General features: G+C 44.0%; 3 protein-coding genes across 5 annotated transcripts; 1 reads left to right on the top strand and 2 right to left on the bottom strand.

The window, feature by feature from the left end:
- Positions 1-39: 39 nt before the first annotated feature.
- zfx (zinc finger protein X-linked) lies at positions 40-15,667 on the top strand. The gene is made up of 10 exons (XM_063207369.1): positions 40-1,200; positions 2,072-2,171; positions 3,081-3,229; positions 4,129-4,321; positions 4,863-5,015; positions 5,731-5,868; positions 7,940-8,074; positions 9,205-9,354; positions 10,560-10,948; positions 12,183-15,667. Exons 2-10 carry the CDS (start codon positions 2,108-2,110, stop codon positions 13,161-13,163), a joined length of 2,352 nt encoding a protein of 783 aa, XP_063063439.1. The 5' UTR covers positions 40-1,200; positions 2,072-2,107; the 3' UTR covers positions 13,164-15,667.
- A 104-nt stretch (positions 15,668-15,771) lies between these two features.
- LOC134455982 (lipocalin-like) lies at positions 15,772-17,408 on the bottom strand. Its single transcript, XM_063207374.1, has 6 exons — positions 17,192-17,408; positions 16,819-16,958; positions 16,564-16,643; positions 16,300-16,410; positions 16,089-16,190; positions 15,772-15,993 (listed from the first exon to the last, which is right to left on the bottom strand). The coding sequence occupies exons 1-6, from the start codon at positions 17,282-17,284 to the stop codon at positions 15,983-15,985; spliced, it is 537 nt and encodes a 178-aa protein (XP_063063444.1). The 5' UTR covers positions 17,285-17,408; the 3' UTR covers positions 15,772-15,982.
- Positions 17,409-17,723: 315 nt separating this feature from the next.
- On the bottom strand, positions 17,724-24,292 carry c8g (complement component 8, gamma polypeptide). 3 transcript variants are annotated; one of them, XM_063207371.1, is made up of 7 exons: positions 23,995-24,292; positions 22,691-22,836; positions 21,261-21,331; positions 20,390-20,497; positions 19,899-20,000; positions 19,608-19,643; positions 17,724-18,389 (listed from the first exon to the last, which is right to left on the bottom strand). In XM_063207371.1, exons 1-7 carry the CDS (start codon positions 24,160-24,162, stop codon positions 18,382-18,384), a joined length of 639 nt encoding a protein of 212 aa, XP_063063441.1. In that variant the 5' UTR covers positions 24,163-24,292; the 3' UTR covers positions 17,724-18,381. The 3 variants fall into 3 exon arrangements, with proteins under 3 accessions (XP_063063441.1, XP_063063440.1, XP_063063442.1); XM_063207370.1 differs by lacking the exon at positions 17,724-18,389 and having other exon boundaries at positions 19,567-19,643; XM_063207372.1 differs by lacking the exons at positions 17,724-18,389; positions 19,608-19,643 and adding an exon at positions 19,653-19,690.
- Positions 24,293-24,481: the final 189 nt, after the last annotated feature.

The following is a 24,481-nucleotide window of genomic DNA, read 5'->3' as shown; positions in this document are numbered from 1 at the left end:
GCCATGAATTGTTATATTGTGCATTATAATCATGAGGCTATTCATAGGTGCCTGGTATCATGTGAAGATCGCTGAGGTGTACACAAAATCATGCAGAGACTGGAAGTTTTGGTTTCTTCACTGATAACAGGTGTAACATTTTGCAAGAATTAAAGTTCATGTAAGCAACATTGGAGCTGGAATGATTGGTGCATTACATTCCGCAGAGGTCGACTTGATCTTTCAAAAGCAACTGAATTGACCATTGAGCACGCACAATACTTAGATTAACAATAATTACATAAGGCATCGTGCATATCTGTCAGGATCTGACACATCTGTGATGGTCAAGGAGGTAGAAAAACAGATGTTGGAGGAAATTGTCAATGTTTAACTCTGCCACCTGTTTCCATGGTGCATGTTTGCCTGGATGATGATAATAACCTTGCCCACAGACGTGAATGGCCATGATGAACACATTTATTGATCTCCATAAAAATGTCAAATCAGTGACTTTTAAAGACACCGACACATTTTACACAGATCACAGCCGAAATTTCACTATGCCGATAAACATCACGGTTACTAAAGCAGCGACAAAAGTGCATTTCCCATTCACACAATGCACATTTACATGTGTGGGCACACCATAGTCTTCCACGAAATGATACATAATTACATTTTGGTGTATCCATCGGTGTCTGAACGTCCCTCAACATCACTGCTAATGTTAGCAAGCGAGCTAGCTAATAAATGAAACAACCAGCTAATCACGCCAAGCACCGCTCAGCATTTTCCCTGCCGTAGCATTTATAATACTCGGTGGTGCGAAAATGCATTTCGATACCTATACGAATAACAAAGGCATACTCCGCAAACATATTCCTGTTATTTATACCACAAGAACAAGCACCGAGACCGATTCAATCGTGGCCTGTCCGAGGAACTGATGGCAGCTGCTCCACAGCCCCCTTCCGCATTTTCCTGCGGCTCTAGCACTGTGACGTGTAGTGCTGACGGCGGCCTAGATGCTGGTGGAGCTGGGGGCTGCATCGTATCTTTGTGCATCAGTGGAGCTCCGAAAGCCTCGGCCCCTCCCTCCCGGAGCCTCAGCGGCCCGCCCTGCTTACACAATCCCCCGTTTGAGTCCTGCCCGAGTCTGGTGAACCCGTACGGCCTGTGGAACAAGTGAAAATACAGGCCGCATATTACCCAAAACTGGTAAGCGTGCAATCTTGGTGTTATGCTGGATTTACGGTTCTTATTTTGGAGCGCACGATTAAATGAGCGAGGCGTCGACATTAATATGCAAACGTGCAATTTTAATCGTATGAAAGAAAGATGAGACGCGGGCCGTGTTTTGTGAGGAAGGCCAGGGCCTCAGGAGGCCGCAGCTAGGCCGCGAGGAGAAAGGGGAAATCCCACGAATTCGGCGCTGTGTTGCGCTTATTATTTTGCTAACTAGTTTGCACGTTGTTTCGGCGTTTGATGCGTTGTGTGTGTGTGCTACGGTGTTGTTTTGTGATAATTGGCGAGGAAACGGCTAATTTCAACGAAATTGCCTTTTATTGAAATACGATGTGCAGACAGGGTGGCGCTCGTGCTCAGACGTTGTGTTGTTTCACTGTCAGGAGGAGGGATTATGCGCCATGTTGGCTGTGGTTGTAGTCGCAATGCATTTTTACGAATAAAAAGACAGATGTGTCAGCACTAACGTGGTGAAGTCAACTGTAGTTACTGGGCGGAGCAGCTATACTTTACCCGCGCTTTTCCATGTTTACTATTTTCAGCTTTTTGCAGCATTGTTTTGTACGCAGTAAGCACGTAGACTAATAATGAAAACAAACACTCACTTGTTATGCCCCTCAGTAGCATTTGTGCTAATAGCAGAAAGCAAAAGTGCTCTTCATGGGTACATCACGTTCTAACGTTTATGAGTAGCGCATCATAAATAGTGTATTAAAGTAATTCTTCTTGAAATTCAAGTGCAGACCGACTATAACTTCAGTATTGTATTGCAGACAGACTTGATGTGTGTCAACACCCTAACAGACTTTGTGCGAATTTGGCATGATTTTTGTATTGTTTTTAGTCGAACAAAATCCAACACAGATGAGGAGAGAAGACAATGGATGAAGTTACTGCTCTCTCCATCCACTCTCAAGAGCCCAAGATCATATTTCATGGAGCAGGTAAATCATGCTGAAGTTTTGGAAGTTGGTGTTGACATCTCAACATGCAGGGATGCAGGCTGTTGGCACTGCAAAGTCAATAATGTTTCACCTTCTAAACCTTTAACACAAACACCCAAATACACACCAAATCGATAATGTCATATTTTCTGCGCGTACAATAAAATGGAACTGAAAGTAAAAAGCAGTCTTGGCATCTGGAGAGTCTGTGATCATACAGTGCCCATCTGTGACACACACACACACACACACACACACACACACACACACACACACACACACACACACACACACACACACACACACACAAGCAAAAAACATACAGAGTGGGTCATAATGATGCAAGAAAACAATCTTATGTTCCTCACTGATGGCACACTCAAAAACGTTGAAATGATCTGTCCTGTTACTAGGTGAGGGTGGAGATGGCAAGGAGAATAATGGGGTGGTGGTGGGACATACTGTACACACAGACACACACACACACACACACACATTGTGTCTAGTCCTCTAATTTCTAATGCCTTATGTGGCCAGGTGCTGCGGATTGGTGGTGGATGGACACACGCACGCGCACACACACACACACACACACACACACACACACAAACACATTGTCCTACTCTGTCTAATGATCTTACCTCTACCCTGTGGTGGTCAGGTGGGGATGGAGATGGCGAGGAGGATGCCATGTCCATCCCCAGATGGTTCTCTCTCTCTCTCACTCACACTCACACTGTGTAATATGTTGCCAGGTGGGGTGGAAATGGCGAAGAGAATGACCGTGTGGTCGTTGTGGAGCTCAGACACACACACAGACACACACACGCGCACACACACACACACACACACACACACACACACACACACAGGCACACACTAAGCTGATGATGTGTACTATGTTGTCAGATGGGGATGGCGATGAGGATGACGGGGTGGTGGTGGAGCTGCAGGAGACGGTCCTGGTGTCAGACATGGAGGGCATGGAGGGTGAAGTGGAGGGCATGACGGTGCACGGCTTCGCCCCCGACGAGCTGGTCATCCAGGACGCCATCGAGGTAGCTGTTCGGTAGATTACATTACACGTAGATGACGCTTTTAAACAAGGCAATTTATTTATTTTAAGTCCAGGGTATTGGTTACAGTCCCTGGAGCAAAGTACAATATTGACAAAACCACGAGGAGCAATCTTCTGAACTTCATGTTGAGGTCGAGGTAAAGTCAAACAAGGGTGGAAAACATTAATGAGAGCCCCGTTGGCTATCTGCCCCTACATGATGCCTCCAGTATCGTACGCGGTGCTCTGATCTCTCTTTTGGAACTGTGTGCACTCGGTCGCACACGGTTGTGTGCGTAATTTAAGTCACACAGCAAGAATGCGCCCACCTTCAAGTTTTCTGCCGTTGTCTTTTTTATTTTCGCTTTGCTACAGTTGTGTCATACTAAAACAATGCTACTGCTATGACTTATTTTAAGAATAAGTCTTCATGGTGTTATCTGTAAGACAGCATATATGAAAATCAGGCTGTGTTAAAAAAAAGGACAACAATTGAATTCAAACCTCATTTTAGAGACCTCTTATGTGTATCGCAATGAGCCAATGTTCCGAACAGATTAAATGACTACAATGGCAGAGGTGGCACCATCATCATGGTCGAGCAGAATAAGGTGGTGGATATTGTGCTTTGCTGTTCATATTGTTCTTTTATGATGTTTTACTATTTGGTTCAATAGTAAACCATTTTAAATTAACTTTGAGGTCGTTGTAAATCAAGTAATACAAGAGCCTGGAGTCCTTATTTTCTTGACTAAATGACACCTGTGTGTTATCCATTAGCAGGTTTATCACTTCTTGTAGTTTACCTTAGCCAGGTTTACCACTTAACCATTTTCCTGGGATACACCCCGGTTTCGCTCAGCTCTGTTGACATGTCAATATCTCAATTTGACTCTCTAGGATGTGGTGGCGGAGTACGTGCAGTGCGCAGAGGTGGAAGATGACGACGACGCCGCCGGCTTGGATTCTGCCATCGCTGTGGAGACCTGCGAGATGTCGCCCAATGAAGTCGCGCTGGAAGACGAGGGGCTGCAGATGGATGACAAGGCTGATGACGACCAGGAGGACTGTGGCGACTACCTCATGATCTCATGTAATAATGCTACTACTAATAATAACAAATTGGTTATAATGTATTATAATCCATTACATTAGACCTGGGCTGTGTAACTGATGATCTCATGTATGCTACTGTACTACATTATAATACCCTACACTATTCTGTATTATCCATGAGACCAGGAGGACTGTGGATACTACCTCAGGATCTCACATGGGTTATGATGCATTATAATACCGGTACATAGGAGTAACCATAAGTAAGGCCATACATTGATAAAGGGGAAAATGGAGCTACTAATATCAGAGGAGGAGTGGGGAACATGTCAGCCGTATGAATGTGAACATGGCGTAAGAAATGGTCATGAAATGCTGACATGTTCTATTTGCCATGCGGACAGGCTGTGTAATATTTGTGTGAACATTTCCAGTGGATGGTGCGTCACAGTGCTCCCCATGTAGTTGATTTTTACACTGCATTTCATGTTATATTTTGAAAATGCCAGCCAAATGTCTTAAAATAGTCATGAAATGCAATCACATTCTAATGGCATTGTGAACGTTTCCTGGTGCAGTGGACGAGGCGGGTAAGATGGTGTCTGGGGACGGTGAGAAGGTGACAGTGGAGGCGGCGCTGGAGGCTCAGGACGGAGAGGACAAGGACGAGGACGGCCAGGAGGTCATCAAAGTCTACATCTTCAAAGCTGATTCTGGGGAGGAAGACCTCGGTAAGACCAAATATCGTCTAGTACAAAGATAAATCAAACGCCTACTCAATGCAAAGGAGTGTGCTCAAGTTTGGTCTCTTCTTCTTTTCTTTCTGTGGCGTTTGGTGTCACTTTGTACTGTGTAAGATGTGCGCTACTGACATCTACAGCGTCACAGGAACTCTGTTTATTCTCAACCTTGCTGGTCTCCTAAAGGGGCATTTGCAGAACGTCAAGTAGATCCCAGAAAAGTACAAGCTTGATTTGTCTCTATCTTTTCCAGTGTCTGAGATAAAACTCTCTTTTTCAAATTAAGTGAGGCAATACAACTTTTAATTGACTTTCTTAGCCCTTTTGCACAGAGCCTATATTATATGAACAGGATGGAAAGATGTGTCCCTTCTTATTATCAAAGTTGCCCATAACTGGTCTATCACATTGACTATCTTTGCTTATACCTTCTCCTTTGTATGGGTAGGTGTGGTTTGATTGGTCTTGGTCTACCTTATACATGGGTTTCCTGTTGGTAAACAATCCCTGGCTGCGCGGCCCTGGCTGCACACTCTTCAAACTCTTTTTGTGCTCACGTGGTTGGCTGCTTAGCATCTGGCCCCTCCTCAAATCCTGAATGTTTGTAAACATGTTTCTTTGCTACTACCTTCTCCTTTGCATTGGGTAGACATGGTTTGATTTCTCTATTGACTATCTTTGTTGTACCTACCTTCTCTGCTGGCAGGTGGGACGGTGGACATTGATGAGGGGGAGCTGGATGTGGATGAGGGGGTGGAGCTGGTGGACTCTGCTGGTCTGCCCATCCGCGAGAAAATGGTCTACATGTCTGTCGGCGACGCACATCAAACGCAAGACGACATCAGTGAGTGCCCTTCTCTTCATGATCACATGGTCATCTGTTCTGTTAGTTTCTTAGCCTAGCAAGCAGTTTTTTGCTCATCTCTACTCTAAGGCATAGCAGTGCATAAGAGCGAGTAAGAAGTAGGCTTTAAAGCAACCATCCAAGACTATTTCTTGTTTGTCTTGATGTGACGGGTGTTGCGAAGACCCCGTACATGGTCAGAACAAGTGAAGGATTTTCTTCTCCTTTTGAATCTTGAATCTGAATATTATACATACCAGTAAACGTCCTTACCGAGACCTAAAACAGGGTCTCCGGATCCTTAAAAAGTCTTACTTTTAGTATTTTATTTTTAAGGTCTTATAAAGCCTTATATTTCGCCATTGGAAGTGTGGTATTATATTCACGTGGGAGAAAAAAAAGTGTCTTTTTGTCGCGCTATAAACATTATTTAACCGCCATACCTCCCTTATAAAGATGCGGAAAAGTAGATGAAACTGATCTGTCTGTGGCGCAGCGCAGCACGCTGGCATCACACTGCGGGGGGTGGCCACAGACCTGCGTTTAGCCTACTTTAGCCGTGTTCTAGAAACAGACGAAAAAGTGGTTAGAAGAACAGGCAAAATATGAACGTGAATCAAGATGGGTAGATGCAAGTTCAGTGTAATGTGGCTTGAGGACGAGAAATAGTTGGGTATCCAAAGCAACGTCGGAATATGAAGCTCGATGTAAACCGTGTCGGGAGGAGGCATTTAATCATTTAGTTGTTCAGGGTATTTTTAAATGTTGTCTATCATAAGCCTGCCCTTCTTTTAAATGTTAGCCATGCCCTCACGTTTGGGTAAAAGCTTTTGCTAAATGTAAAGGATTCATTTCATAAAGTCCATACGTGACATGTTAGGCTATTTGATGCCTCTGTCAAATGCAAATGATTTTGTGAACATGACAGCATGAGGGAGTGAGCACGTTGCAAAGTTGCAATACAAAATCGGATGAGTGGCTTAGCAGAATATGTACGAAGCTAATTATCTGGCGAGGTGCGATAATGTCCAAATCGGTAACCAGATGGGCAACGCTTCGGCGACCCGTCTCTGATAAAGGAGTTGGAGGAGAAACGTCACCCAGAACAGCAGGCCTACATTTAATCCTTTTGACACCAGGTGTTCTCTCTCCTATAGTAAAGTGCATTCAACTATTTATCCATCAGAAATGGTGAATTGTTGAGCCATTTTTAATTTGTACATTTAAAGGCATTTGGTGAACATTCATCAGACTTTTTTCATAGGCCATTAAAACATGTGTGGGACCCTCAATTAAATGCCAGTTGTCAATTAACTGACTGTATGCATGCTTGGTTTCTGTAGGCCTACAGATCAGTTCCTCCAGGCCTACACTATCATGTGTTTACCCTAGACTACACTATACAAGCACAGTAGTCATATAATATTGTTTATTATTATTAATGATTATATGTATTAGGCATTCATTTCATTATAGCAATGTAATAACATAAGAAATATTATAACGCCTCACCCTGAGCGGTGGTCTTATATTTTATCATCAGAGGTCTGATATTTATCTTAAAAACTCTTATATTTAGTGATCCAAAATGTGCAGAAACCCTGTAAATGCGGGCACTCCTTTGTATGACTTGATGTGACAGATGCTGGGAAGATCTCTGACGAGGTGTACATGAAAACTATACATTCTTTTGAGTTATTCTTTGGTTTTTCATTTTGATATTCTGTCTCCATGTTAGGATACATATACCATTAAAATTATAATTGACAAATCATGTTTTTATTAGTGTGGAATTGAGCAAAATATCAAATACTTATTTCCACCACTGTATGGGGCAGCCGTGGCCTAGTGGTTAAGGAGATCGCCTTAAAATTTGCAGGGGATGGCTTTAAGGGTTGCAGGTTCGAATCTCAACCGTCCACTCCCTGTTTCACTCCATGGCTGAAGTGCCCTTGAGCAAGGCACCTGACCACACATTGTTCCAGGGACTGTAATCTATAGCTCTAAGTGGCTTTGTACGAAAGTGATGGCTAAGTGTAACGTAATGTATTGTAATGTCTTGGTGTTGCAGATGTTGCAAAGATCTCTGACGAGGTGTACATGGAGGTGGAGGTGGGAGCGGAGGAGGCGGCCAATCAGCAGCGCTCGTTCGACAACGCCTCATTGGCCAAGGAGTTCATGCCTGTGGCCTGGGCTGCTGCCTGCGGTGAGTTAACTAAAGGAACTGACTGCACTGCGGGCGGTGAAAGCGTTAAAAGCTGTAGACTCCTGTCTGGACTGAACAGTCCAGGGACGCCAAACGTGGTGAAAGATTCAACCTTTAACGTTCGATCAGGTAGAGCAACCAACCGAAGCTCATGTTCAACTTCTTTTTTTACACCTTTGCTTGCTCTTCCATTCAAAGTGAACTACTTCCGCCGCTTTCACTGCCTGTGGTCTGCTTGTACAGTAAGAGACCAACATGAGGATCACTGCAAAACAATTCATAAGCACACTGATGAAGGCTGTAAAACCATGTTTTTTTTATTATGAATAAGCTTTTTGATTAAGCAGTGAGGTAAGAGACATGCACCAACTAAAGCATCACCCCAAAACAATGCATGAACACCAAATGCTTAGTTTCCATAAACCATTGAAATCTGCAGTCATCACCTCAAATAAACACACCACTCACTCATACAGCTGTCTACAGGTATTAGCTGGTGAAGTATATCAATTGCTGTGTGGGTTTTGGTTGAATGCAGTTAAACCAATGAAAGAATCAATTTACTTTGTTTTTTTCGTACGACTGCGTTGTTGAACCAAATTGTGCAGGGTTGTGCAATGTTTTGGATTTTAACCAACGTTTCTAATGGTTATGGAAACAACATGAATGAACAGGTACTTTGTGGTATTCGGTTTCACCATGGTTTGGCATCATGCCATTTTAAATATTGTGGTTGCAGTTAAAATGTGTGTAAATGCAGCATATAGTTTTGCTTGTAGTAGTGTACAATATGCCTCCTCCAAAATTGCATCACTCAAGTAGTATCCAGAGGCATGTTGAACTGTACCGCAAATTAGCACATCAAGCCCACAATGGGTCATTTCACACGAAAACAGACATTTAAGGGCCCGGCCGCCACAAATTTTAATTTAACTGAGAGTGCCTTTTTTTAGTGGCACGATAGAACCGCAAAACTGCATGTGCATTAATCTGGCACCAATATTAAGGTAGAAACGGATTAAGAAAGTCTTAATTTAGAGGGTAGGACACTATACAGTCATTCTTGATCATCATTAGTGTTTGTGTGTTTGTACACATTTATTTACATGAGGTGACCTTTGACCCGGCAGGTGGTGAGGAGACCGAGGCGTGCGAGCCGCGTAACGGGGCGGCCAGCGCTTTGTTGCACATCGATGAGTCGGACGTGATGGAAAAGCTGAACCGCCAGCGCAGCAAGAACAAGAACAAGAAGCGCTCTGAGGTGCATCATGTGCAGACAGGTACACTCGCTAGGCTGCTACCACCACCTGCCCTGACACCAAGCCCTTGGCTCTTTGTTCTATTCTGTGTTTCACAACACCAAATGCACGTGGCGCTTTATCGCTTGCACGTGAAGCTTTACTTGGCACCTTGTGCACTTGTGTCATTTCAAGTCATTATCATTAGGCAGTATGACCCGAGTGGGAGGGATGATGTTAACTGACATTGACTCAGGTGTGCTTTGGCCAAAGGCACTAAGTTGAAGGCTGAGTGCTGTCTGCAATCACATCTGTGACGATGTCAGTTAACATCATCCCGACTATGAGGGTAATATTGCCATTATACAACAGTTCCATTACCAACAAGAAAATACCACAATACATTTTGAATGAACAAATGTTTATTAGTTTCGTATCTTCACCAGTAGCTGGTTAACATCCTCTGCTAAGCAAAACAGTTCCAAATTGACAGATTGTATGGTGGCTATGCAATGAAGAATTTTTGTGTGGACTGCGAGTAGACTTCACATGATGCATGATGTGAACACACTGTACAACTTTGCAGCTGAAACACTTTCTCGGGCAGACGTTTGGTGTTAGTGCAAATACGAAGAAGGGTGATCTTTCTCTCTCTTTCCCAATAAACTTGCTATACAACTTATTCCAGTTTCAAGCAGACATAATTTCACATTAGCCAGATGCCAAATGCCTTCTTTTGTAGGCCTATGCACATTCCTCTGGATGGCAAGCTTGCTGATAAAACAGTGCCATTAGCGGTAAAGGCGTCTCTTCCTCGTCCTTTCTTCTCCCGGAGCTCAAATGAGATCTGAGCATAGTGGTTCACTCACTCACACACAAATCAACATCTCTTCTTATGTCTCATTATTTGTCTTATGCAGAAATCACTATGTTGACCCGATGTCCTGCATGTGTTTATCCTCTCACACTTTCTCTGCTGTAGGCTATGAATAGAATGTTGGTCATTTCAAAATAAGTGCCTCTGGTTACATTCTATCAATGGCAGAGTGATTACAAGGGGATTACTAGCGACGCGTAAAATGCCTGTAGAATATGTCTCATCCAGTCAGATATCGCAGAATTTCTTGACTGGATCTGTTGTATAATGTCCCTGTCTACAGCCATTGTCAGTCCTTACAGCTAACCCCTATTAGAACCAGTTATATCTCCCTCATATTATGTTCTCGCTTCTTTCTCTCTCTCTGCAGCCATAATCATTGGCCCTTACGGCCAGCCGCTGACCGTCTACCCATGCGCGCTGTGCGGCAAGAAGTTCAAGTCCCGCGGCTTCCTGAAGCGCCACACCAAGACCCACCACCCCGACGCCGTCAACCGCAAGAAGTACCAGTGCACCGACTGCGACTTCACCACCAACAAGAAGGTCAGCCTGCACAACCACATGGAGATCCACGCCCTCACCACCAGCGCCAGCAGCGGCGGCGGCAACGCCACCAAGACGTCAGCGCTAGCGGCGGCGGCAGTGGCAGCAGCAGCAGTGGCGCCCTTTGAGTGCGAAATCTGCGGTAAAGAATTCAGTCAACAGGGGGCGCTGTTCTCACACAGACTGCAGCACCACCACCGCGAACCCAAACTACAGGTCAGTCAATACACCTGATTGTGTATTTTTATATTTTTTTATGCATGTTAAGACCCTTGTCATGCGCACCTGTTTATATGGAGAGGGGGTTAGATCATTTAGTGGCATGTGGCATGTGTCAGTGACATGCGGAAGTGCCGCAGTGACATGTCCATTGATTTTATATTAACCACAGATTTATACTAATTATTATCAATAGCCTAAGTGTAATAATATTTATTAATACAAAATATTATATCTTGTAATTATTTATGTATTCTAGGTCTGTAATTACAACAATTAACGGGCATGTCAAGTGCCGTCACGGTTGGCATGTCACGTTGGTTCGGTCTTTTATGGTTACAGTGGCTACTACGTCAAACTGTGCCTAACCCTAAACTTATTCCTAAACCTAACCTGTCAGTGAAAAAACGTGTGTAAACCAACCGAACTGTGCCTAAACCAAAACTAATTCCTAAACCTATCCTGTCGGTGGAAAAATGTGTTTTATAGTTGCATGCCAGTGATGCCACTTCCGCATGTCGATGTCCAACTGTACCTAAACCAAAACTCATTCCCAAACTTAACCTCACCTGTCAGTGAAAAATGTGTGTTCACCTATTAACATACCGAACTGTGCCTAAACAAAAACTCATTCCTAAACCTAACCTGTCAGTGGAAAAATGTGTTTTATAATAGCATGCCATTTATGCCACTTCCGCATGTCACTGGCACATGCCACATGCCACTCAAAGATCTAACTCCTACTGTGTATATGGGTAGTCCCAGACAAACCAACACTTTCGCCCCTGGGTAATGTGATCAATGTCAATAATGGTGTACTGTCTATCTCATGCAATAGCCTCTCCCTATCATAACATCCATTTAAAATATTGTTCACAGTAGTTATAATTAACTTACTTACTTTTAAGCTGTTTCCTTGCATCTCTGCTGGCTGTTTCCAAACGTCATCTCTCTATATTTGTATGGTTTGTTATAGCTATGTTACGATCGCTTCCAGACTAATCTATTTTAGGACTATTATAACTCTTGTGTGCGTCTCGCGTGAATCCTGGACAACTGGTGCCATCTTGGCAGCCTCCAGAACTGGTGTATGAATGTGGCAATGTGTATATGTATTTGAAAGCACTTTTAGTCAGTAGTTATGATATTGTATAGTTATAGCTGCGATATTGTGCTATAGATGTGTTGGAGCGCTATATAAATGCATGTTGTTGTTGATCTGCTTGTCCAGATCTCCCCTCCGGCCGCCACCAAGATGCACAAGTGCAAGTTCTGCGAGTACGAGACGGCGGAGCAGGGCCTGCTCAACCGCCACCTGCTGGCCGTGCACAGTAAGAACTTCCCCCACATCTGTGTGGAGTGCGGCAAGGGCTTCCGGCACCCGTCGGAGCTCAAGAAGCACATGCGCACGCACACGGGCGAGAAGCCCTACGCCTGCCACTACTGCGACTACAAGTCGGCCGACTCCTCCAACCTCAAGACGCACGTCAAGACCAAGCACAGCAAGGAGATGCCCTACAAGTGCGACCGCTGCTTCCAGACCTTTGCCGAGATGGAGGAGCTAATGCAGCACAGCCTGACGCACGAGGAGGCCAAGGCCCACCAGTGCCCGCACTGCGGCCACAAGAGCTCCAACTCCAGCGACCTCAAGCGCCACGTCATCTCCGTGCACACCAAGGACTACCCGCACAAGTGCAGCATCTGCGGCAAGGGCTTCCACCGGCCCTCGGAGCTGAAGAAGCACGCCGTCTCGCACCGCGTCCGACGCCTCCACAAGTGCCGCCACTGCAGCTTCAAGATCGCCGACCCCTTCGTGCTGAGCAGGCACATCCTGTCGGTGCACACCAAGGAGCAGAAGGCCCTAGCGGACAAACAGGCGGGAGGCGGGGCGGGGGGCTTGCTACTGGGGGCTAAACGGACATTCCCCGGGGGTGTAGGAGGAGGAGGGGGAGGTGGTGGAAGCACAGGCCCCAAAAAGGCCTTCTCGGCTGGGGCGGCGATCGTGAAAGGCCCCAGGGAGCGGAGGGTGTACCAGTGTCAGTACTGCGAGTACAGTACAGGCGACGCGTCAGGTTTCAAGCGGCACGTGATCTCCATTCACACTAAGGACTATCCGCACAGATGCGAGTACTGTTCCAAAGGGTTCCGCAGGCCCTCGGAGAAGAACCAGCACATCCTAAGGCACCATAAAGACATCATATCCCCAGACTGAGGCGCGTGCCATGAACTCTTTTGGCGGACTTAAGGCTATGTGCATTGTTCTTGGGTTAAGGGTGGGATATGGGGGGTCGGGTCGTGACTAGAGGATGGCTTTTGATGAGGTTCAGGAATAGAGGCCTAGATGGCAGCCCTTCTGGTTAGTCCGAAGGGACCTTAGCATTGATCCCTAAAAAACACACTGAGTATTAATTTTGTGTATATTTTAGAGATCCAGTGCTAAGAATCCCACAGAGCCTTCCGGAACAGGCTTGCCAGGCTGTCTGTAACCCTTAACTAACCAGCATCAAGGCCCCAAGGTATCCAACCCAAGAGATGCTCCTGCATTGGGAAGGACCGTCTCATGACTTTTTAAGGGGGGGTCTGAGTCTTATCCAACCAACTAACCTGCACACCACCCCAGCCAATACCCATCACCCATCATTGCACCCTTGTTTTGTTCCTCTGGACACTCGCTGTGTAGTGCTCTGTTGTGACCAGCAGGGGGAGCAAACAAACAAGGCTCTCACAGAAAAGACATGAGTCCTCTCTGTGAGCCAGAGACTTGGAAGACTTGATAACGTGACAATGGCCTGAATTGTTTCTGGTTTGTTCAACTTTGCAAGTGGTTTTGTTTCCATCTGATTTCTGTTTCTTTTTAAAATTATTTTATTTGTTATCCATCAATATGTTTTGGGCCATGTGCTGGCTGTATGTATTGATAAACAACGTGCCGGTGTGGGGTATTGCAAGAACTTGGTAATGTGATTAAACCTGACTGAGTTAACCTAGGGAAAGTGGATAACCCACAGGTGTCATTTCGAAGGTTTCCAGGATCTTCTATAAAATGAATTAGCACTACCTTGAGGTTAACTTAAAGATGGTTTTACTGCAGAACCAGGATCTTGGAATTACCCCCCAGATGTGGCTATGTTGTTGTCACCTGTAACAGCCTCTAGAGGAAAAAAATATATACACGGCACTCATGGAAGAATAGAAATGGAGGGAAAAAACCTTTTCCATCCTCACACAGTCTGAGTTTTATTTCTCACTAACCATGATGACTAAAAAGTATTTGTTTGGTCCTGCTGTTTCTGGTTTTTCACTTGAAAGACAATCATGCAAAAAAAAATATATCACAGGTAAAGAAAAGTGACTTGCACATGAACATCTACTTCTGATGAGCTGCGCGTAGAAGTTGAGCTATGTTGTAGATGTCCCACCCCAGTTCATGAATTCATGTCCCGTTTCTGAAAATAAGGCTCATTTTACTCCTCCCCTCAAGTTAAATAATAGTTTTGCCTTCCTCCTTCCAGACGTTCTTAGTGTGGTGATATTAATTCTAGTTCCAAGCTAGCAGCTGTCTTTGAATTGTATTGGATCAACTAGCAGCTATTAGTCCCATACAATTCAATTGTACAAATGCACTCAGAGAGTGCAGCCCTCTGCCAAGGAATCTGTTTGATAGAACATTTGACTATTGTTACACCCTAATTTTTTTTCAAGTCTTTCTTGGTGGAGGTTATAATTATGCGAGGTAAGCGGTAAAATTTACGTTGCCAGCCTCTAAGAACGACTGGACGTAGGCCTAGGCTACAGAAGAAAGGTAAAAACAAGGGTTAATGTCAAGGGAAGGTGTAAAATGAGCGTATTCCTTTTCCAAAAGTGGTAAAATGTCACAGACCCAAGTTTTCTAAACAGCTCTATTTTTTCACTTGCATTGCGTGTCGACTTTTCATTTCGTGTCTAAACACTTCCACACATGCCTTGTCTCCACATGGCTGCTCTTGTTGTTCTCCTGGTGTTGATGGGCGTATACTTTATTTGTATTTTATTTTTTAGGTATATGTTGTCTTTCCTATGGATGACCCAGTGTCATTATGTTCTCCATGAGGGTGTATGCGGGCATGCCCCTGCCATGAGAACCACCCAAACAGTGACTGCGGTGCTAGCTCTGGACACAAGTTTTCTTTTTTCTTTAATGAAGCCTTTTCAAATAGGATTAACTTACTTATCTTATTGTAACTTAAATAGCTTTGGACTGCTAATGGATGTGGTAACAACAACACTACATGATATTGTGATTGAGGCAGGTTTTGTCTACTGACCTCTTATTAGCCTGCAGCGCCAAACACAGGCAGGGGGGTGAATTGCAGCTCTGGGCGTCATGACTGTAGAGTTGAGGGTTGCTTATTACTTAAGGTACCACTGACCTCGCCCTGATTGATTTTTCACCCAGGTAGTTGAACTAGTTGAACTAACTTGTCACTCTGCAACATGTCTGACCCCCTTGCATCCTGTTTTTTTTTTTTTGCTTATTTTTTTATGATTATTTTTGTTTGCATTCTTGAGAGGACTATGACATTAAATAAGCATTTTTTGTATGCAAAGTTTCACTTGTGAACTATCGTTGATGTAAAGATTTTAACAGAGCTATCCAGAAAATATGTTGTGTAACTGTATTGGAGGTAATTGTTATAGAGCAAACAAAAAAGTATTAAAAATCACAAGATTTTTTTATTTGGTTAGAATGACTTCCTTTGTCAGTACGTTTGCTCGTTGTCTGGTCACCATGCCGAATTAATTACTGTGAGACATTCAATAAGCCATAACACAGATATGTGTAGGTTCTTTTTTTACACCAACTTTGTTTAATATCAGCAAAAACATTTCAAATGTACATAAAAATCATAGAAAACACGATAATTTGCAGTCAAAATCGAAAAAAACATATCAACAAACAGGGGAGGTGAGAAATGTAACAGTGCGGGATGCGAAGGTGCAGCCATGTGTGTAACCCTGTCGCCAAGCTTTGATGATCATGATCCGGGATGATTAGCATTCACCTGAGAAGAAAAGGAAAACAACATTATTTATCGACAACAAGTCGCCAGGTCAAAGTGCATCGGCATGGTTCATTTAGAGATTATGTCAAATTTACCATTGGGAGGCAGGATAGCGATGTTGTCGGCCATGATACCCGTCTCCAAGCTGAACTGTGTGAATTTCTCGATCAATTCAGCGCTCGCGTCAGGGCTGCGTCCTGCAATAAACATGATGACGTTTAGCTTGACCGCAACACAATTGCCAATGGCCTCACTTGAACAGTGTTTCATCGTTATTTTAATAGGCCTAACTAAGTCAGTCCTTACCGTAAAGTTTATTCAGGACTTCTGACACGCCGTCTTTAGTCTTGATGGTGTGCACCAGGGCAAACTGGTCATTGGCATCAACCACACGCATGTCATTGTCGTTATTCCAGCCTGCGAAAACAACAGTGTTGCACAGTGAGGGAGGGAGAGAGCGAGCTATATAACAAGTTTGTTGCTCAGCATTTGGTGACAATAGTAGCTTACAGTTCTAGTGCCCTGCACGCTGCAAAAACAAACAAACAAAGAAACACAACAAATACTCACGCTGGCTGTGGAAAATGAAGCGGCCGGGGGTCTCTGTCTTTTTGGCGAGGTGCGTCATCCTCCAGCAAGTCCCATCGGCGCTGAGAAAAATACAAAAAAGTCATTCATTAAAGACTCATTAAAAAATATCCCTGAGATTGCGCAAGCTGTGCAGTTTGGTGCACGAAAAATTGGGATTTGCAGTATGCCGATACTTCTACACACGTGATCAATGGAAAAAAAATGATCCAAATTACGCACGCAGTCAACACTTACTTGGCGTTGGCATAGGCGAGGTCCATGTCTCCTCCAGCGGTGGGAGTAATCATGGCTGTGCCCATTTTCATGTTGTCCTTGTGGTTCACAAACCACTGGGAGTTTGTGGCGAAGCCAATCATGTACCATTTACCGGCCATCTGCAAAGGAACCCAAAGAGTAGAAAGTTACAGGTTAGATTTTTGGAAACGTAAGCCATGCATTGAAACCTAATCTGTACCATGAAGAGTGCGTGTTGAGATTAATACGTCTCCATGTCCTGAAATGCACACAACCGCAATCTCTCCATCAGAGAGGGCTCTGTGCGTAAAGCAAACAAGTCTACGGGTTAGCTATGTGCGTAAAGCGCGCTCTGGTCAGCGCGTAATCTCACCTTCTGCAGATCAAAGTCGGCCATGGGCATCACGTCTGCAGCGGCGAAGATGGAGCACAGGAGCACCCCCATCAGCCTCAGCATGGCAGTCATCTTGCTGTGTTGCGTACTACTTGAAGGGGTCCGACGGAGCTGGATGATGTCGAGCAGAACAGCGCAGGAGATGTGATGGTAACCCACGTCGGCTCCTCTTTTATTCACACAAGGAGGACAGCCCCCCTGCACTTCACACTCCCACACCCTCCCCTCTCTCGGTACCCATAGCCGCACCCCGGTCCGGAGCGGTTATGCGCTCATGCAAATTGCCATCGTTACACAACCTGTGAATGGGGACCATGCTAGCTACACTCAGGCGATAGCTGAGGGGCATGAATTGGCCCAATCCCCCCCTCACCCCCATTCCAGCCAGAGCATGTTTGCCCTGAACAGAGCCTAGAGCTTTCTGAGGGGCGATAGAATTTTGTGATGAATAAGCAGCAGGTTTTCATGGTTCCCATTTCCTTTGTGAAATTACGCACGTTGCAGAGACATGTGCAGTTGCAAAAGACTATGTATTTCACAGCATAAACACAAACAGCACAGTTTATACATTACATGGAATGCATCTCAGCACTGAACTGGTCCGAATTAAAATAAACAGCAAAACACTTAATAAGACAGGAGGCTAAACGGCCTATGACATTATAAAACAAATATGCCCATTGGAGACATTGGGATTATAAAAGTGTCCTGTAGTTGTGTAACCAACATTGCTGAACAAACAAGCAGAGTCTTGCAAACCAAGCGGTGTAGGGATTGGGGGAACGGGTTGGGATTCTGAGAATGCTGATGTGGGGTGCTCAACTTCTACTTTTTTCGCCCTCTCCTCTTAGGGGTGAGACGAGGCCATGGCAGGTTTCCCTCTTTTTTCTTTGCAAATTAAAGTACCGTAATTACTAATGCCTTGGGGGCTTTGACTGCATGAGCACGCGATGACGTTCAAGTGTAGTTTCGCGATTGAATTACTGTACATTTGCACAGAAGAGTCTTGCATTAAACATGCAGCAAAAACACGTGTTGCATTTGTTATTTTCCCATCGGTGCAAAACCAGTAACGTCTTCGTTAAAATTCTTCGAGGTAACATTTTCATCGTTCAAGTTCTTCAGAAAAACAGTCTAAGAAAGTCCTCCATATCAGAAACAATGGTCCATCACATGACTGAAAAAAGACAGAAAAAAACAATACGCAATGCCATAATTATTATTGTTATTATTAGGTATATTATTAATATTTTATTATTATTATTATGTATTATTATTATTACTACTACTATTATTTATAAAAGACATTTAAAACAACAATGAGAGCTGACCAAAATGCTCTACAAGCAGCAAGGGGGGAAATCACCATGAACAAAATAGGCCTATATAATAATGCTATTGAATTTCCACGTGCGCTTTGTGTATTACTTAATTTCACATGGCGTGTTACTTAAGTTCGGTAGAAAGAGTTATGTAACAACGACAAAGAGTGCGTCCCGCCTACGATGAAGAAAATGGGGGTATGCTCCTGACAAAAGAGGTTGGCTGGAGAGGTGTCTGGCCTCCCCCCAAAATCTGGCGCGCCAATCTCTTTCCCCCCTTCCTCTGCGGCCGAGAGGTAACTCGACACCTCACGCCGTCCCGTGCTCCTCGATAAGGATTACTTAAAACCCACGTGTAGCCTATTTAACACAATCATGATAATGTCTAGTAGACTAGAACTTCTTGCAAACAGTAGGATTCTTTTCAACCCCTTTCTCTCGAGTACGCCACCTGGTCTGAACGCACAAAAAGCGCACACGTCATTCGATCTTACCAAAATGCCATTTTGTTGTACAAGGACAAAAGTTATTGTCCTTTGCACTGAATCAACCAAAATAGTACGATTGAGTGCATAGCTTTATTTATCACGTCCTATAAGTCACACAAAACAGGCCTGCCACAAACAAGTAAGGCCATGGGCCCTATCTGAATGCACACAACGAAATTGCATTTATGCCTTGCCCATGCAAGGGAGCAGCAACAAAACGGCTCCTCAAGGGAGCAGCAGGGACTGTACCATGCTCGAGGGTACTTCAGTCATGGAGGAGGATGGGCAAGATTGCTGGTCTCCCCCCCCCCCACACACACACACACCCACACCCACAACCAGGTGGGTCAGGAGTTGAACCAGCTACCTTTGAGTTACAAATCTGACCATAACCCTAACCCAGGGCCGGGGAACCTATGTCTGGAGGGCTGTTTACGGCCCTTGAAGCTGTTTTATCCAGCCCTCAATATATTTTTAATGTTATGCAGCTTCACATGAAATATGACGTTTCATGAAAGAATCTTGGAAATTACAGTGTTCACCTCAATTAAAAAAAGTATCATATAAACTTTAGTACTGTCTTACCAAGTATGTGATCTTTGTCAGAAGTTTCACAAAAACCTGAAAGTGAAGACAATGTTACAATCAGTTGGCTTCATAAATCTGGTCTGAAAGTCAAAAGTCAGCTTTATTGTCAATTTGTTCATATGTACTAGGCATACAAAATAACTGGGAACACAGGTTTCTTTGGTCTCAGGACACAGACAGGACTGGTATTGAAATACAAGACATGACTGCACAATGTGAGGAATTTGTGGTCCGAAGTTCTTATGACATTTTTTTCTCCTGTGGGCATTTGCGATGATGGAAACTCACTGTAATCGGGGAACTGAAAGACATAGTCCAGGCCGAGATTCTGTTTTGCAGCTATCTCCTCAAATTTATCAGCAACTGAGTCTGGGACTTTTCGAGATCGACCTGAGAGAGAGAGAGAGAGAGAGAGAGAGAGAGAGAGAGAGAGAGAGAGAGAGAGAGACACACACACACACACACACACACACACACACACACACACACACACACACACACACACACACACACACACACCAATATCAGTCAACTCACTAACCCAGCAACAGTTATTAGCCTATTATTGCTTAAAAATGTGGAACCCATGCCACAAAATCAATGGGTGTGCATGCACTTGTTTATATACCCAGGGATGGGCCGCTGGGTCAGACAACAAGAAAAAGTTTAAACTCTAAAAAGAAGTTTATAGTTGATTGTAACTTGAATCATTTGGCTGCTTTGATCAGTTGACCTGAGTGGCTGTGAATCTTGAGAAACAGCATTTTACAGGTACCTACCGTACAATTTTAGAGACATTTCTCCGTTCCTTTGATAGAACAATATGGCGTACGAGCTGTGGTCCGTCTCACTAATCACCACATCAATGTTTTTTCTTTCATTTTTGTCTGTGACATAAGACAACAAAAATGACAACAAAACAACAATAGGAACAACAAAAAGAGTGACATTTTTAATCAAATAGTGATTGAAAACTGATTTAACTGTCAGAAGACACATTCTCTTGTTATTCCTTATGTGTGTAATTGATTTAAATATAAAAGAGTTTGTCATTTCATTGGGATTTCATATACATTTGAACCTCTTTGGGACATAATCGTCTTTGTCTCTGGGACATAAAATGTCTGTCAAGAGAAATGCATCTAGTATTCTCTCTGGAGTTTGAAAGGCCTTTTTTAAATGCCAATGGGATTCCAATCACTCTTTATCACATGTATTATTGTCAACTGTGTGATTTAGTAGTTGCATGATAAAGGGAAAACAGTCTGGGATCCTGGGATCCTGAGATCCTGCTGGCCAATGGCCCTCTTTTGTTGATCCAAGGTGTTGTGAGCTCAATAGCGAGTAGGTGACAAGAGCTATCTCTGCAGGAACTGTGAGAGCAATGACTTGTGATTGCAGTGTTTGCATCTGTCTGCCATGCTATGTGGGCAGCTGTAATGGTTAAGGAGGTGGTCTTAAGGTTGCAGGTTTGAATTCCACTCTTACCAATCTCTACACCTCTCTCCATGACTTAAGTGCCCTTCAGCAAGGCATCTAACCCCACATTGCTCCAGGGACTGTAACCAATACCCTGTAAATAACTTTGTCAGTGGCTTTGGATAAAAGCGTCAGATAAGTGTAATGTAATGTAATGTATCCCATGCTTACGTGCCATCAAGAACCTCCCCTTGGTTTGGGTAGCCTGGTACTCCTGCTGGATCTCCCAACACTGTTGATTACTGAAACAACAAGTATCACATGAATAATTATTCAAGATTATCATTATAATAATTGTACTAATTATAATGTAAACTACTATAATAATTATAGTATAAATAATGCTAATATTCATTCTTTATTACATTTCTACATACATTTGTAAGTTGACAAGTATACTGCACACATGTTCATGACTACCACTACAAACATTTACACTAAACTAGTGCATGTACCCATATTCCAACTATAAACTCCTCAAATATAAAACTATTTCAATAAGGCGTTTGCAGTAAGTTCTAGAGTCTGTGTAGACCATTTATTAGGTGCTAAAATGGGGGCACTGTGGCACAGCACGCTGAGCCCCCCACATATGGGCTTTCATGCCACCCCGGATCGAGTCTGGACGCGGTAATTTCCCAATCTTCCCCCATCTCTCTCTTCCTGTCAGCATTTCATACTATCCTGTCATAAAGGCATAAAAGCCCCTAAAACAAAACAAAAAAACAAAAAAATAGGTGCTTAACTATTCCAATGATATGGCATGATGGCTTGGCCATCTTATGTTTAGGGAGATGATTCTTCTGTCCACCCTCGGACATTGTGTAAGTGTAACTTTCCCTCTGCTTTCAGACCACACCAAAGTTTGATAACTGGTCATTCAAGGAAAAGTGGGAGGATGAAGAATTGGCGATGGAGGGAGCACTTACCCAACCACTAAATGGTACTATAGCTATGTATCTCCGAGTTTGTTTGTGAAGGTGAGGACAACGTGCTCTTCATAGCAACCGGAGAGTAAAAATAAGGCTTATGCAAGACTTTGGCAATTTTTGGTTGTGGCTACTGGCTGCCATGTGAAACCACAAACCCTTACGTCAGTCGTGTTGGTAAACTAGTCGTCTGAAGGCAAACAACACTTTCACTCTTGTTTAACACTGTGCCTTGAAGACATGACTTGATATTTTCATGAAAAGCACTTTGGACTTGTGACATTGAACTGTGAATTTGCAGCACACACTAGTATGACACACACACACAATGGTCCAAGGCATGCATTTTTTTTGTTGGTCACACATTGCCATGTGGCTGTTTATTTAAATAGGAGTTTATGATTTGAGATCTTCACAACTTTAGTCACATCAATCTATTTTTGACCACATATTCATACCTCGGTCACTGCTGAATTATTCAAATTCAGTGGTTTGAAAGTCAAAATATGTCTTCTTTACAGTGTTACAATGTTTATTTGAATTTATCAGACAATCAGACATCAAACAGATGAATCACCATCATACTGTAATCCCCTCTCCCATTCCCAGATGGCGTGATGCTGTTCAGGAAGAGACTTAAAGCGCTCCCTTGTGGCCATAAGATGTACTTACAGTTTCCTCAGCGTGCTCACCAGTAGAGGCCCATCAGTGGTGGTAGGAGGCGTGAGGGAGATGATGGTGCTCTCCACCTTGAAGCCGTTCTCCAACAGGTGAGGGCATTTAGAGGCAACGCTGAGCAGATACCATTTGCCAGCCATCTGGGAGACACAAATGAGGGCAGTCATGGGTAAGAAGTTAGGGAGTTAGACTTGTAGCTCAAAGGCTGCTGGTTTGACTCCCGACCTTCCAGGTTGGTGGAGCAAGTAATTAAGCAGTGCTCTCCCCCATCCTCCTCCATGACTGATGTACCCTGGGCATGGTACCGTCCCTCTGCACTGCTCCTTTGGGGCACCGTTTGGGGCCTTGTATGGGTGAGGCATAAATGTAATTTTGTTGTGTGCAGTATGCACTTGTGTGCTGTGGAGCGCTGTGTCACAATAAAAATGGGAGTTTCCCATGTGGGCTTTGAATTACAGCACCACTAGAGGATAGACTGCATGGACTGAAAAGTATTATTGGTTAGCTATGCTGTGTTCATAATCTTTAAAGGTGTGCAGTGTAGAATGTGGTCAGAATGGGTACTGCAACTATGCTGCTCATTGAAACTGTGCTGCCTATTACCAAATTTGATCTTTTCATGAATGTTTACTAAATAATAAACCAGTATTTACTAGTATGACCAAAGTACAGTAAGTTTTGCAGCTAAAAATGTCAAAAAAATTCAAAATGGCGGACCATGGAGAAGATCCCCCTTTTCATGGCAGATGACACGTATTATGATGAGGTTAGGGGGGCATTGGCATGCTTATGATGAGGTCAGGAGGGCATTTCTTCAAAAAAGGTTGAGAACCACTGAGCTAGATAGACAGTCAGTACTGTACTCACTGGTCTCAGGCTGGGAGGCTTAACGGCTGACAGTAGGTATCATCCATGACACAAACATGGCTGGATCAATTATGTGAGATATGGCTGCTGCCTAGAGGCCCCTATCAGCTATGATTGGGCAACAGAAAATATTGCAACAAGATGAGGTATTGAATAGATTAGTCTCACGTGTTAAATAGAGAGCGAAATCTTGTACTCCTCCTCACTTGTGGACAGACATGACTTATATGACAATGCCCTCAACGTATGTCATTTTGGCACAGTGAGCTAAGCAAATCGGGTTCAATCCCGGCTGGAGGTCGTTTTCCGATCCTTCCCCATCTCCCTCTGTTCCCACTCATTTCCTGTCAAACTCCCCCGCTGTCCTGTCCTAAATAAAGGCACACAAGCCCAAAAACATATCTTTAATGAACAAGAAAAAGGAGCTGTACCTGGTTGAGGTTGAGGTTGGGGGCAGCAGTGATCTTGTCAATGGGGTTGTCCCTCTGCTGTTTCCCCGCTCGGCCCTCCTGACTCCTCATTCTCATGGCCACAGCTTGAGTCATGGCCGCTAGTCCACATAGGACCACCACCGTAACGGCTATCCCCTGCTGCCCCATGCCCTTATGCTTCCTCTGATAAAATACTGACAATAAAAGCTGTCTTGACTTGACCACTTCCTTAGTGTAGTGTGCTGCGATGAGAAGACCAAAATTCAACACAGCGTGTGTGTGTGTGTGTCAACGTCTATGTGTATTTGTGTGTTTAAGTTCCTGCCTTCACCTAGTCATTTCCCAGAACATCCCTTTCCCCCCAGGGATGGATCATGACTCCATGGGCCCCTGGGCCACACAACAGGAAAGCACCCCCCTCCCCTCTATGGCATCACAGGGTTCCAAAAGTGTTGGGTGTTTTGTTTAGTGAATATGTTGTCCCCCG

This window comes from Engraulis encrasicolus, chromosome 9 (assembly GCF_034702125.1).
Source record: "Engraulis encrasicolus isolate BLACKSEA-1 chromosome 9, IST_EnEncr_1.0, whole genome shotgun sequence".
Lineage (NCBI taxonomy): Eukaryota > Metazoa > Chordata > Actinopteri > Clupeiformes > Engraulidae > Engraulis > Engraulis encrasicolus.
Note: the sequence above shows the minus strand (reverse complement) of the source record. Positions and strands in the feature narration are given on the sequence as shown.